This window comes from Microcaecilia unicolor, chromosome 7 (assembly GCF_901765095.1).
Source record: "Microcaecilia unicolor chromosome 7, aMicUni1.1, whole genome shotgun sequence".
Taxonomy (NCBI): Eukaryota; Metazoa; Chordata; class Amphibia; order Gymnophiona; family Siphonopidae; genus Microcaecilia; species Microcaecilia unicolor.
The window spans coordinates 108,586,307-108,600,889 of record NC_044037.1 but is presented as its reverse complement, the minus strand read 5'-3'; the positions used below and the strand labels follow the sequence as shown (position 1 = coordinate 108,600,889).

The 14,583-nt window shown below is 44.6% G+C and overlaps 1 protein-coding gene across 1 annotated transcript in view; it reads left to right on the top strand.

The window, feature by feature from the left end:
* Positions 1–3,324: 3,324 nt before the first annotated feature.
* The window catches only part of BCL7C (BAF chromatin remodeling complex subunit BCL7C), a 39,941-nt gene continuing 28,682 nt past the window's right edge, over positions 3,325–14,583 (top strand). The window contains exons 1-3 of the mRNA XM_030210430.1: positions 3,325–3,570; positions 4,919–4,997; positions 5,135–5,243. Of these exons, the coding sequence (XP_030066290.1) occupies positions 3,479–3,570; positions 4,919–4,997; positions 5,135–5,243 (280 nt within the window). The 5' untranslated portion in view covers positions 3,325–3,478. The remainder of the gene's footprint in view (positions 3,571–4,918; positions 4,998–5,134; positions 5,244–14,583) is intronic.

Below are 14,583 nucleotides of genomic sequence, written 5' to 3'. Positions count from 1 at the left end.
AGAACCCCTGGCCTTGGGTAATCAATACTCTTGCACTGGCCTGGTTAGTTGATTCACATACTGGGAACTAGTTATGCAACTTAATTGATAAAGGATTAATAAATTGGATAAATAGGTCACAACACCAGACTGCATCAATTTGGGGCTTATTTTCAAAAGAGAAAAATGTCTAAAAAGTGGCATAAAGCAAGACTTGCCAAAAACTTCAAATCATTATTTTCAAAACCTATTTTGCAGATGTTTATCTGGTGCATCCAAATCACAAGGGGGCATGTCAGGGGCATGTTGGGGTGGGATTAGGGCATTCCTAACACTTAGACATTTTTCTGCCATAATGTAACAAAACCAAAACGCCCAGGGCTACAATTTAAACATTTTGGTTTACACCTGTTTTTAGCATGACTAACAGGAGGATTCATAAGGTGCGGTCAAGGTTCGCCCTTCACCGCACCTTGATCCCCCGTGGGATTCAGCAATCTGCAGGATCCCCATACCGCAGCTTGCTGAATCCTGGGCTAGGGAATAATGCTGCTTGTGAGCCACCTCACAAGCAGCATTATTCTCAGCTGCAACTCTGAGTCTCCCTCCCTCCCCAGGTGGACACCCCTCCCAATGCAAGGTTCCCCCCCTCCAGGCCCACCCACCCCAGTGCCTACCTTTTAAATGTTTCCATTGGTGGTCCAAAGGGGGTTCCTGGGGATTCTGAGGGGGGGGTTGTCTGGGGGGGGGGGGGAGAGTCTGATGTTGTCTGGCCTCTTCAGGCAGGAGCTATTCCCTATTGCTCCTGGCCTTTCCGGGCGCCCTCCTCAAATGGCACCCCTAGTGGTAGTATCCCCCAGACTCCCCCCCCCCCCCCGGACTCCTCAGGAACCCCCTCTGGCCACCAATGAAAATATTTTTAAAAGGTAACCACTGGGGGGGGGGGGGCAGGCCTGGAGGGGGGAACCTTGCATCAGGAGGGGGGTTCATTGGGGGGGAGGGGTTACCTCAGGAGGAGGGGAGACCCAGACCTGCAGCTAACCAGACCCAGACCTGTAGAATACACCGGCTGAACAGTGAGTTGGAATTACTGACCAATGCTCAACATTAACAGTATGCAAATTATATGTACGCTGTTAGTGTTGAGCATTGGTCAGTAAAGGGGTCCGAGTGTTCCTGGTGCATGCCCACAAGAGCTGTGCAGTAGGCACACCTCTTGTACTTATGTCCAGTGAGTGGACCCCTCTCGACCCCCACAACCATAAAAAAATCATTGGGGGTTCAGTGGCCTGCCTGACCCCACCTACACCTATAAACATCCCCAGTGGTCCAATGGACTCCCCCCACACACCTAAAAGCTTCCCCAGTGGACCCCCCCACTCCCTCACACACCTAAAAGCATACCCGGAGGTCCAGTGGACCCCTGACCCCCTCCCCAGACATCTAAAAACATCCTTGGTGGTCTGGTGGATCCCCCCGACCTCCCCCCCCCCCAAAAAAAAATTGTCTAGTCAGGCCAGGCCTGACCCTCTAGTTACCACTAAAAGCCCTGGTGGTCTAGTGGAATTTCCCCTCCCCTCCCCTCGACATACATTTTCGTAGCAGGCAGGAGGAACGCCTACTCACTCCTGAATCTTGGCTTGCCTGCTTCAAAATTGCAGCATCCCGCCCCTGCCTGGTGCATCCGAGGATGCACCGGGCAAGAGCTCCCAGTGCATCCCGGGATGTACCAGGCAGGGGGTGGGTGCTGCCATTTTGAAGCAGGCAGGCCCAGAGGCAGGAGGAAGTGGGCGTTCCTCCTGCCTCCAACGGAAAGCTATGTGGAGGGGTTTAGAGGGTCGGGGGAAACTCCACTAGACTGCCAGGGCTTAAGTGGCAACTAGGGGGTCAAGCCCAGCCCAGCCTGGCCTGGGGCTTGCCAGATCGCGTTGGTGGGCCTGCTGGACCACCAGGTGATTTTTTTTGGGGGGGGGGAGTTGGGGGGATCAGGGGGTTCACTTGACCACCAGGGATGTTTTTAGGTGTGGGGGGTCAAGAGGGGGTCCACAGGACCACCAGGGATTTTTTAAAGGTTGGGTGAGGGAGAATTTGGCTCAAGGGGGTATGGGGTAAGGGGCTGTGGCATGCTGCTGTATTGACTTTCCTGTCAGTGCCTGAGCCAATCAGCATTCAGGCACTGACAGGAAAGTTAGAACGGTACCCCACCGACAGCTCCAGAGCTGATGGTAGTTTTTAGCCACTAGGCCAGGGATTTTCTGTGTGCCGGTTTTCTGAGCATTGCATGGAATTGCAAATGAGCTCATTTTAATTCTAGCGAGCTCCTTAACATGGTACTTTTAGTCACTGCTTCCGTGCACAGTGAAGCAGTGGCCGAAAGCCTCTGTGCATTGGCCGCACAATAATGTTTCATTTATACTGACTAAACCCAGTCTAAATGAAATGTTGCAAGCCTGGTTTGCTTTGAGTTTCGGGGCCTCAGTGCTTACCGCATGGTGGCCCTAGCTCTCAGCCTGCTGCTCCAGCTCCAACACAATTTTACTGAACCCTCACCCTTCTTTCTTTCTATTCCAGTTCTTATAGAGTTCACCTAGAAGATGTTGCAGGGTTTTTTTTTTTTTAGTTTCTCTTGTTTAGTTGCTCCCACTATATAATAGAGCTGAGTAAATTAAGGATGGAGCGTTGCTGATTGTCATCAGTCATTCCATGCAATGAGGGTAATACACTGTTACAGATAAAGTATGAATTTACACAGAGGATCTTTATCAGAACCCCCCCCCCCCCCCCCCCCCCCCCCCCCGGTCAAGGTCACAGTCATACAGACAAAGAAAGACTCAGGGAAGGAGAATTTTAAAAAGAAATAGTAGAAATAAAAAAATGACAACTGAAGAAAAATTAGTGAGTGAAGCCATACTAACAAGCCTCCACTGTTTATTCTGAAACAAATGTCACACTCTACGAAAAAAATATTAGGTAAAAAAAAAGATCTTATCATGTTTCTCTTATATATATGCTGATAGTTGTCATCTTCTGCTCATTCTTGACCTGAAGTACAAGGTTCTGCCTTCCACAGCTTGTCAAAAAATATATTGTTGTCCAGTCAAAAAAAAAAAGTATCACTTTGCTCTCTTTTCTTTTCTTTCCATTTATTACCTTTAAAGTGGACTAACATGGCAACCGATACATGTTATCCAAAAGAAGCGACAGTGCAAACACAGACGGATAACCTGAGCAGTTGTAGCATAGGCGCCCCCACGTTTCCAAACATTCCTCCGGCTCGCCTGCACGGACTCCGGAGCCAGGTCGCTGTTCTTCCCGACAGCTAGATGGCGCTGTGCGGAAACGCAGAAAGCGAGTTCCGCCGCTGCACGTTTACAGAACCCGTTCCCCAGTTCGGTAATTTGCCTCCGGTGTCAGTCAGACATCTCGGCAACAAGACAGTGAGAGGAAGGAGGGAGGGCGCCAGGCTGCCTGCAGAGGTGGAAGGGGCAGGAGGGCGCAGATGGCAGGGAGGACGGGCAGAGCCGAGACCCGCAGCAGGGCAAAGGATGACATCAAGAAAGTGATGGCTGCGATCGAGAGAGTGCGCAGATGGTGAGGGCACAGAGAGAGAGAGAGAGAGAGCCCGGGGCGGGGAAGGGGGGGTTGGGACAGGCAACGGGAGTGGAGCTGCACGTGCTCATGTTGCTAGGCCGAGAAAGTTTCCCCCAAGTCTGAATGAGAGAGAGAGCAGAGAGGGAAGAGACAGCCTGGGAAAGAGACCGCCAGAGGCAGAGAGAAAGAGATAGTGACAGACGGGAGTGGAGGGAAGCAGGGCGAAACAGCAAAGAATGGAGAGAGACCTAAAGCTCCAGAAACAGAAAGAGACCGCAAGAAACCTAGATTGGCCAGTGTTGGGAAACCGGATGCTGGGCTTGATGGACCTGGTCTGTCCCAGTGAGGCAATACTTATGAGACAACAGGATGGGGCTGATGCAGAAAGCTGCACAGTGGAGTCTAGCCCTTGATGGATGAGCGCAAGGCTTCTTCTAATGCCACCATAAGGAGGAAGTTTTGCGCGCTGATTCTGCTGATCAGGGCAAACTTGCCAGATGCATGCACACAAGGTTTTGTGGCAATGGCACTTATGTCCAAGCAAAACTGAAGTGTCAGCATACATCTGCACATATGCTGGAATGTTATTCTGTGGATAAGTACAAGCATCACAAAACTTGCACAAAGAATGTTGCAATGCCAATATTTATGCACAGAACAAAATTCCAGTACATGTACAGATACAGTTTTTTTTTCTGCTGAGACCTGTACGCAGAACTGTCACCTCCCATTATTTCGTAAAAGTTGTCAGTACTGTTGTGCTCGCAGGAAAAAGAAGAAACTGGCATTCAGATCTCTTCTATGCCTCTGCAGACTTGGCTTTTAGGTTCTAGCGTTGTGCTTGCTTTAAAGTCTTCTGTGTTCTTCTCTATATTGGGGTCAAGAAGTGAATAGTTTCATTACCTTTTGTTTTACTATGCAGTGTATACACTAATTCCTCCATAAAACCCTTTTGTGCATTAGATGTCCAGAAACTTGTGTGCAGATGCTTGCTTCCACATACTAACTTTCTGCATCAGCCCCTCTAAGGTAGGGAAAATGCAGCAAGAGAGGCAAAAACAAAAAAGGAGCAGACAGAGATGTACAGGAGAGCAGTATGCAGTTTTCTCTTTTTCTTTTACTGATGTTTTAAGACTTGTTAACATATAAATGAAAAATGTTTGGTTCCTGTATTGATACTATAAAGATATTTATCACAGAGGAGCCAAGGGGAGAAAAAGTATTACTGTTAAGATTATTACTACCCATGTGCAGATAGATGGATGCATAAGGGTGCAGGGAGAGTAAGCGGATTATCCCAGATTCACACAAAGATCTACGGCTGTCTCTCAATCTCACCTGTCCATAGGGAAAAGCGCTGGGTGACTGTTGGTGACACCTCCCTCAGAATCTATAAGTGGGTGCCCATCGTGGATCCCAGAGACGAGGTAACCAGCCCTGTACCATTTCTTATTACTACTCCTGCTGTCTTTCTTTCTGTTTCCACTTTTAGAATCCAGTAAACATTTCCATGTTTCCTAACCATTTCATTCCTCTTTTCATCCACTACCCACTTTCCTGACAGGAAAAGCAGAGACTGCAAACCCCTTCAGAAAGGCAGAAAGCTCGAGAGAGACGCTCCCGACTTGCCAACTCTCACATCAGTCACCCTGTGCTCATGCTGGACTTGAACGGTAGGGCACTCATCCATCTCCTAGGGTCCAATACTCAAAGCAAACTGGGACTTTTTTTTTGTTTTTGCTGAAAGTCTTATGCTAATGAGCTTGCTTGTATTAAAATGAGCTCATTAGTAACTCTGTGCATTGCTCAGAACAACGGCGCACGGAAACTCGCTGCCATGCCGACTAAAACCTAATGACAGCCCCTGAGCTGTCGATAGGTTTTAGTTGTTGGGGCAGGGTGACTTTTACAGCCACGCTTGCATTACATTATATTTTACTGGTCTTATATCCCGCTAATACAAAAAATAGTTCTATGTGGGTTACATATTATATAAGAATGAGTCACATGTTCAGATGATACATATTAATCAGCTAACAAGTACAGTAAAGGTAAAAACGTCAACAAAAAACCAGTTTCTATGCTTCCTAAAGTCTCTTCAGGCAGTGTCAGCAACAGCTTTTTCTCTCCCCCCCCCCCCCCACACACTTACCCATCGCTTCCTACTTCTAGCCACTGCCAAAAAGTTTTCATTCTTCCCTGCTTTCTCCCCCCCCCCCTTCACTGGACTTTCATACAAGAGCTGCATCTATCGCACAGCTCTCCCAAGCCCTTTACAAACCAATGCTCAGTGTTAACAGCTTGCATATAATTTGCATGTCGTTAGTGTTGAGCATTGGTCGCTAAAAAAAAAAAAATCTGTGTTCCTCACATTTCTTTTCTTGGTGCTGTAGAGAATGGTGCCGAAGTTCTATGCATCTCCCCCTAGTACTATGACCCTCTAAAAAAAAAAAAACATGCAAGCACGTGAGATGTGACAGAGGGGAGGTGAGCAGGAGAGTGGCTAGAACAGTGGGCTGACTTCCAGGGTTCAAATCTTGCCTCTGCCACTGACACCTTGTGACCTTGGGCAAGTACCATCGTCTTGGGCATCCAATTAGATTTTAAGCTGTTTTGGACAGGAACACATCATACTTGACTGTTTTTCAATGAATAGTGCTGTGTATGTGTAGTGCTATAAAAATGTGTCATTAAGTAGAACCACAGAAAGATGAGGTAGTATGAAAATTTGAGAAATCATCTGGGATAAGAGAAAGAAAAGATTGGAAGGCACCATCGGAAATCACCCAGCCCAGGAGTTCTCAGCCTGCTCCACTAGGACCACGTGGCCTGTTGAGTTTTGCACATACCCGCAATGAATATGTATGAGATATATTTGTATGCACTACCTCCATTGTATGAAGTTTATCTTGTGCCTATTTATTGTGGGTATCCTGAAATCCTGATTTCTAATGTTGCAGGTGTGGAACAAGGGGTTTATGACATTTAAAGAAAATGTGTTTCTTATGAAATGTCATCCCTGTGTTTTGTCTTTTATAATTTATCCAAAATCCACAAGTCCCTTCATATGTGCCTGCTGTGTGGAGGCAGTGTGTGCTGAGCACCCCTGATACTGTGCAAGCTCCTTAATTGAGGGGAGAGGGGTCATTTCTCTCATGTTTAGCACCCCCAATAATTTTGAAAAGTTGGTACCTATCCCCCCCCCCCCCTCAATATTCAAAGCTATTTAACTGCCCAGACATGGCCGCTGACCAGTGGTTATCTCCACTGAATATTGCCGGTTAGTGCCTCGCACATAACTGGCTATATCACACAATTTATCCGGTTATGCGCCGATATCACCTAACCAGATAAGTTTAGCGATCAAATAGGACCGCATAAATAGTTGTCATATCTTTAACCGCTAAACAGTTAACCAGTTAGCACTGAATATCAACATAACTGGTTAACTTTTTAGTGGTTAAATCCCCCCCCGGATATTCAATGCCGGTCGCCAGAAATGGCCCAGCATTGAATATCCAGGTTAAATTCTGGCAGCAGACAGCAAAAGTGCTGGCTGTCACTAGCTAAATATCGGGTCCTATGAGTCCCTTTTAATCCTCCAAGAAGACCAAGAAGGGCATTTTTGATAGAACATCCAAGTCAGAATTGGGATGTCCTGTTTTGTAGTGTCCAAAAAAACATCTGTCTCACAGCAATTTTCACACAGGAAAGATGTTCAGATTTCATGTTTGAAAATACTTGAGAAGGACATCCTTATGCTGGATATCCATCCTTAACTATTTTGCAAACCAAAATGTTTAGATGATAAACTGGAAAACAAGGCACAGGGACATCTGTCTAGCAGCATTCTTATTAAAATGGCCACACACATATCATCACAGAACAGAGGAGTAGCCTAGTGTTTAGTACAGTGAACTGTAAAGCAAGGGACCCAGATTAAAATACCACACTAACTTTTTTTTGTGTGTAAATGTGATCCCTCTAAGAACAAAAAATACCTACTGTACCTGAATTGTACACCACTTCAGTAGCCTTCAGGCTTGCGGGTATCATATCTTTAAGTACAGTAAGTATTTTTCTGTTCTTGGAGGGAGTGCCAGAAAAATAATTAATAGAGTTACATTGTGATTTGAGCCTGCCCCCCTTGGTTCACATCCACCACACTAACCACTAGGGTACTCCTCTGAGCTACTTACTGCTTTGTTCAGAATGCTCACAATACCTGCAGCTGACATCATAGTTTTATTTTCCAGTTCCGGTTTCAGGGGAGAGGGAGGGGGATGGCAGCTACTAGAGGATTAAGGAGGGGTCATGCCTTAATCCCTTCAGTGGTCAGCCTCTGAGTCAGAGCACCTTTTTGTAACTTGGATTGACTGAAACAGATCTAGGTAAAAAAAAATCCTTTTTAGACACGGAGGTTTCTTCCAGTTCAAAAACTGCTGTTGGATGTCCTACTTTTAGGCCCTTCCTGGTCCTGCTGAAAACATACCAACAACATGTCCCCTTACTATTTGGACAAACTGCAGTGTGAACCGTCCAAATTCTGACTTTCCAAAATCGGGATTTGGATGTTTTTCTCAGATTGATGTTTGTTTAGGCATTTTGAGGCGTCCATCTGCTTTGAAAATAAGCATCCAATTGTATCTGGAATGGGCTGTGTTTTGAAACCATTGTTTATTTTTGTTCAGAACTTTTTTACTACTATATACTTTTATTTAACCACAAACAGAAAAACCAGTGGTACAGTACATCAACCAATACTGACGTCATTACCAAATGTATAATCTCCAGTTTCACAGTCATTATCTTGTGGCATCTTTTAAATATAAACCTTATACTTACATTACTCTTAAAGACCTAGTATTAGACTTAACTGTTACATTTCCAGGATCACACACATTGTTTCTTCACGGTTATCCCATCCAAGCAGCTAAATAGTTTATTATTGTCACCCACATCCCAATTCTCCCCCACCCTCTGGTGCTCTAATTTACAAATTTAAGAGACAACTGTGAGCCCTGTGTGGGAGTCTTTACCATACTGGCCTTCCCTCACTGTGTTCTGCCCTCGCGGAAATAGGAAGTTACTTCAGAGGAGGGTGGGACACAGTGAGGGAAGGCCCAACGATGGCGAGGAGATTTGCTTCTTTTACAAGCAGGGCAGACGCGAGGCGTTGCCTGCGATGCTGCTTCACAGATTTTTTTTAAAGGCAGGGTGGTGGCAGGAGAAAGAGGGCTGTAGTCTGTCAACGGAGCTGGTAGTCGGGTCGGGGGGGGGGCTCAGATGGGAGAAGAGGGAAGGGGTTCTCAGATGGGAGAAGGGGACTGGGGTGGGGAGGGGGTTCTCAAATGGGAGCAGGGGGCTGGAACTGGGGTCTGAGAAGGGGCCATGCCTGGGGCTGGTGGGAAAATGAGGCATGCCTGGGGCAGGTGGGAGAATGGGTCTGGGGCTGAAAAGGGAGCCCTAATGCAAGGCATGTGGATGAAGGGGTCTGAAAAGGGGGGTAGGTGGGATAAGGGGGCTAGTACTGGGACTGGGGGCTGAAACTGTGGGGACTGGGGGCTGAAAAGGAGACGGAGAAGTAGCTGGGCTGAAGCTCAGGACTCGTGAGAGAAAAGGGCTGGGGGCTGAAAAGGGGACAGGGAAAAGTGGCTGGGTGCTGAAGCTCGGGACTGGTGGGAGAAAAGGACTGGGGCTGAAACTGGGGACTGGTGGGATAGTGGGGCTGAAACTGGGGGCTGAAAAGGGGGGGCAGATGGGAGATGTGGGCTGGGGCTAGAACTAGGGGCAGGTGGGATAAGGGGGCTGGAACTGGGGGCGGAAAAAAAAGGGGCAGAGAGAGGGGACAGATCCTGGATGGAAGGGGGAGCGAGAGGGAGGCAGACCCTGGATGGATGGGAGAGGGAGGGCAAATGGTGAATTGAAAGAGCAGACTGGATGGAAGGGATAGAAAGGGCAGACAGTGAATGGAAGGGGGAGAGAGAGAGGGCAGACAGGGGCAGATGGTGGATGGAAGGGGCAGGGAGAGAGGGCAGATGTGGATGGAAGGAGCAGGTAGAGAGGGCAGACATTGGATGGAGGGGACAGCAGAGGGTAGACACTGGATGGCAGAGAGAGAACGAAGACAGATGCTGGATGGAAGGAAGACAGTGAAAAAGAAGATGAGGAAAACAGAAACCAGAGACAACAAACTGTGAAAATACATATTTTTATTTTTTTGCTTTAGGATAAAGTAGTATTGTAGCTGTGTTAATAAATGTTTATAATAGAACATGTAAATAAGGTAATCTTTTTATTGGACTAATTTTAATACATTTTGACTAACTTTCGGAGAACAAAACCCCCTTCCTCAGGTCAGGATAGGATACTGTAACAGCACTATACTCTATTGACCTGAGGAAGGATGTTTTGGCCTCTGAAAGCTAAATGTATTAGTCCAGTAAAATGGTATTATTTTATTTTCTATATTTGTTTTATTTCTTTTTGTTAATTTGTAAAGTAGTGATTGATACTTGTTAGTTTTTTCAAATTTACATCTGCTGTCTTTATATTTTGCACAGTACTAGGGGACATTTTCTGTTTCTGTGGTGTTGCATTGTTTTTAGAGTCTGGCATCTTGGGAGTTCAGTTTAATTTTGTCTAAATAGAAAGTTTATGATTACTTATTCTATAGTGGATTAGGGTGTATCTGTGTTTGTGAAAAAGACATGACTTTCAGTTGGCATTGACTGTGCAGGATCGACGATCTGTACTATTCTGTCTGGTTTCGTTTTACAATAAGTGAATTGATGTTCTAGTGCTCACTGTAGTGTTTAAGATGCTTTCCTTTTCCTTGTGTGACTCGTATAGGTCCTGAGTGTTTTGTATTCTCGGCTTGCCTAATACTGGATTTTGGAGGGGGGGGGGGGGGTGTTAAAAAATGACCAGCCCTGGGTGTCAACTACCCTAGCTACGCCACTGGACGCCCAGTTTCAGCAGTTGATATAAGTCATTTTCCATGCTGTCATATAGGCGCAGTCTGATGTCTCCAGCAAACTAAAATGTATTTTTGAGCCAAAAGAAAAGCTTTTTTCAGTAAAGAGTTTGTATCTTTTCTTTGCCCAGAGTCACAAAATTAGAAGACAACTGTATATGAACACATAATGGATTCATCCTGTTCAGAGTTGTATAAAGATAAGCCAGAATTTTCTTCCAGAAATCTTTAATCCTTTCGCAATACCAAAACATATGTGATAAGGTTGCCAGAGAGATTTGACACTTGGGACATTGTGCATCCTCAGAAATCTTGGCTCAATGTGGAGAAATAACATCCACAACAGGAATTTATACTGTTGCTCCTGTAGTGCTGCAGGGAGGGTAACTTTTATACTATTCTTCATCAAGATACGCAGTCCATCGCCCATCTGTCAGTTCCCTGTTCCCGTGCAGCCGCCACCTGGTCAGAGTCCTATTTTGGGCCTAAACTATCCAAACTGGCCTAGTAAAATGAAGGGTAGCTTTAGTGTACCTGGCAAGAATAATAGTCTCTGATATACGATCGGCCGCATTCTCATTCAGGTTGTGAGCATCCATTGAGTTCAAGTAATAACCCATTTGCAGATGCGCATACCAGTTTTTTGTCTGCAAGACCTCAAACAATTTAATTTTCCCTTCTTCAACAACTAAGTTTTTCACATTGCATAGTCCTTTAGTTTTCCACTGTTTCAAGTATTGTTTGGAAATGTACCAGTCAAGATCGTTATCACCTTGCAGCGGGAGCAATATAGTTGACGGGAGGGGGGGGGGGAGGGTGAATTTTTCATCCAGTGCCATCCTTATCTTATTGATTTCAAAATAGTATGTAACTTAGAAGATAGTATAGTTTTAGGTCCCCAAACTTGTAAATATGACATGGGATAGACAGAAGCAATAAGGCTTGTTCAAGGGGTGTAGGAGTAAAATATTGTCTCTCTTTAATCCAGTCCACCTTGTGTCCCATTAGACAAGCCACATTATATCTCCATAGATCTGGAAGGGCTAATCCATCTCAACCCATGGGCACGGTTAATTGTTGCAGAGTAGTTCATGGCCTCTTATTATTCCACAAAATTCTTCAGAACACTTTGTACAAACAATTTAGATCTCTGTTGGTCAAAAACATTAGAAAAGTCTAACACATATAACCACTTTGTAAATAATACCATTTTATAGAGTGCAATGCGACCCTGCAAGCTTAAAGGCAACTTTTAGTCCACATGTTCAATGCATCATTTTTTTTTCAGTAAAACCTAAAATTCACCTTATATGCCTCAACCACATTTTGGTGAGATAGTAAGCTTAAATATCTGGGAGTCTAGCTACTTTTTTAAGAGGCGTTCCAATTGTCACAAGTATACCCCCACTAATGGCGTTGCTTCCAACTTATCCAGATTAATCATCAGCCCGGATGCTGAACCAGTTGCAGCACCCTGTCCAGCCAATGCCTGGGCAAACGCCATACATCTTGCCTCCTTCCTCCTCACCTTTAAGCCATCAATGCCTACATCTGCCGGTAGTCTGATAAATGCAGCAAGGTTTTCAACTTCTTACTTGGGAATCTTTCAATGAGCAGACTTGAGGTCCATTTTATGACACTGTTTTTATACATATTCTTTGTGCTGTTCTTTTATATTGACCGCGAATGCAGGCACAGTGATGCTGAAACACGGCCCGTGTCGGATCTTTTGATATAAGCACAACTGTTTGTTCTGAAGGAGCTTTTGAATAATGCACAATTACCTGGTCCAGTTTTGAAAGCCCTTTGTGCTGTTTTGTTGCTGTCTTGCATTGTGTACTTTGATCCTATATATTGTACATCCAGTGAAAGAATAAACAGAAGTGGGGCAAGGGGACAGCCTCGGCGAGTTCCCTTCTCAAAAGGAAAAATTTCTGATACTAGGCTATTGACCATTACTGCTAATAGAGGGTGATAACACCTTGATACGTCTATAAAAGGACTTCCAAGCCCATATTTTACCAAGAGAGAAAATAAGAAATCCTATTTCACATAATTGAATGCTTTCTGGATATCCACACTGACTAGCAGGGCTGGAATCCCGTTAGTAGTATTTTGTTCCATCACTACCGTGACCCTCCTTACATTCCAAGCTGCCTGCCAACTTTGAACAAATCCTACGTGATCTGGGTGTATAAATTAGCCAGTCTTTTGGCCAGTATTTTTTTCCACTAATTTATGCTCAAAATTAATCTCTTTATTGCTGTAGGAATCCATCTGGCTTAGACAGTACTATAATGGTGGACCAATTTGCATTCTCAGTCAAAGATTTGTTTGTAAACACCCATTCAAAATAGGCTTCTAATGGCAAAGAATCATGATCTTGTAGTATTTTATAAAATTCAGCAGTCATAGGTATACTAAAACTTGACTCTCCAAAAGGTATAAAATTTCAACAGCGGTGGAGCCCATTTTGGAACACCATGAGTCCAGCGGCAAGAAGTCATTTACTTAACATTTGAGCGGGCTGGACTATAAAGCCTGGGCAAAAGTGACACTGTGTTGCAGAGGGGCAGGGAGGGGAGGGGGGGGGGGGGGGGGAGAATAAGAAAAAGCAATAGAAAGGTTTATGAAACTGGCTGTCTAGTTGACATGTAGAAGTTTGATGGTTATGTTAGCTGTTTAAATGTTAATTCCCAAGGTAACTCAAGATTACTACATAACTGATACTGTTTGAATAAATAACACAGCTATTAACGTTGGCACATACATTGTACATGACAGCTAACAATAGTGATATGGTATGAATGTATTTTAATGTGCACTTTCATAACAATAAAAAAATGATTTAAACATAAAATTCAGCAGTCATTCCATCAGGTCCTGGGGATTTTGTCAGAGAAGCTTGTTTAATATCCACCAGGATCTCATATGCAGAGATGGGCTCATGTAGTGATTATGTATCTCCTCCTGGAATTTTGGTAAATCCCAGGAAGGGTCAACTTTATGTCCCTGATAAGATGTTTTATAGTATTAATAAAATAAGGATGTTAGACGACACCTGTCCGTAATCACCTCATTTTGATGAGTTATTCCTTGACAAAATTAAGGACCCTGCCAAGGTTTTACTAGATGAGCAAGGAGTTTACAGTGATACAATTTATGTAATATTGCTGAGATTTAACACTTTCATATACTTTAGTATTTAAAGCCATTCTGGCAGCCTGTAAATTATCTCTGGCTGCCTGACTCTGATGTTATCCACTGTTGGTTTTTTTTTTTTTTTACATCTTTCAATCTATTCTTCCAGGTATAACAGCTCTTGGGCAGTCTCCCTCCTCCTACCCACTACATAAGCTATTGTCTCTCCCCTGAGGACTGCCTTTGCTGTTTCCCAGAATAGAATTGGGTTTGAGGCATGAGCTTTGTCATCCTCAGTAAACTTTCCATTTTTTGACTATGTACAATTTGAAGTGTGGGTCCCAATAAAGGTGACTTGGGAAACACCATCTTCCTTTGCCCCACCCACCTGAATGCCTTGAACCTCCATCCATCTGACTGCATGATCAGATAAAGTAGAGAGGCTAATTTTAGTTTTTATGTATACATTGAAATAACATAGAGATCACTAGCATGTAGGCTGTGCATGACATGGATGAATGTGCTTGGGCACATGTATAAAATCCTTGTTCAAAGGGTAAAGAATTCTCCAGGGGTCCATAAGATCCAACACTTCTTTAAGATTCATGGGTTGCTCTGTGGTCCCCCGGAGAACAGCCCTCTGATCTGTTCATTTGAAAGTCCATTACAGAATTAAAGTCACCTGCAACAACCAACGACAGTTGTAGGTAATTGCCACACACTTATAAGTTGTTAGAAAAAAGAAATGCTAACGTTTGGGCATAAACGTTTAAAATTACCATCTCAGAGCCTTGAATACCCAAGTGAGCTAGTACAAATCTACCTGATCGATCTTTCTCTACATTAATTACCAACGTGGGGATAAATTTGTGATCAGTGTCACTACCCCAGCACAT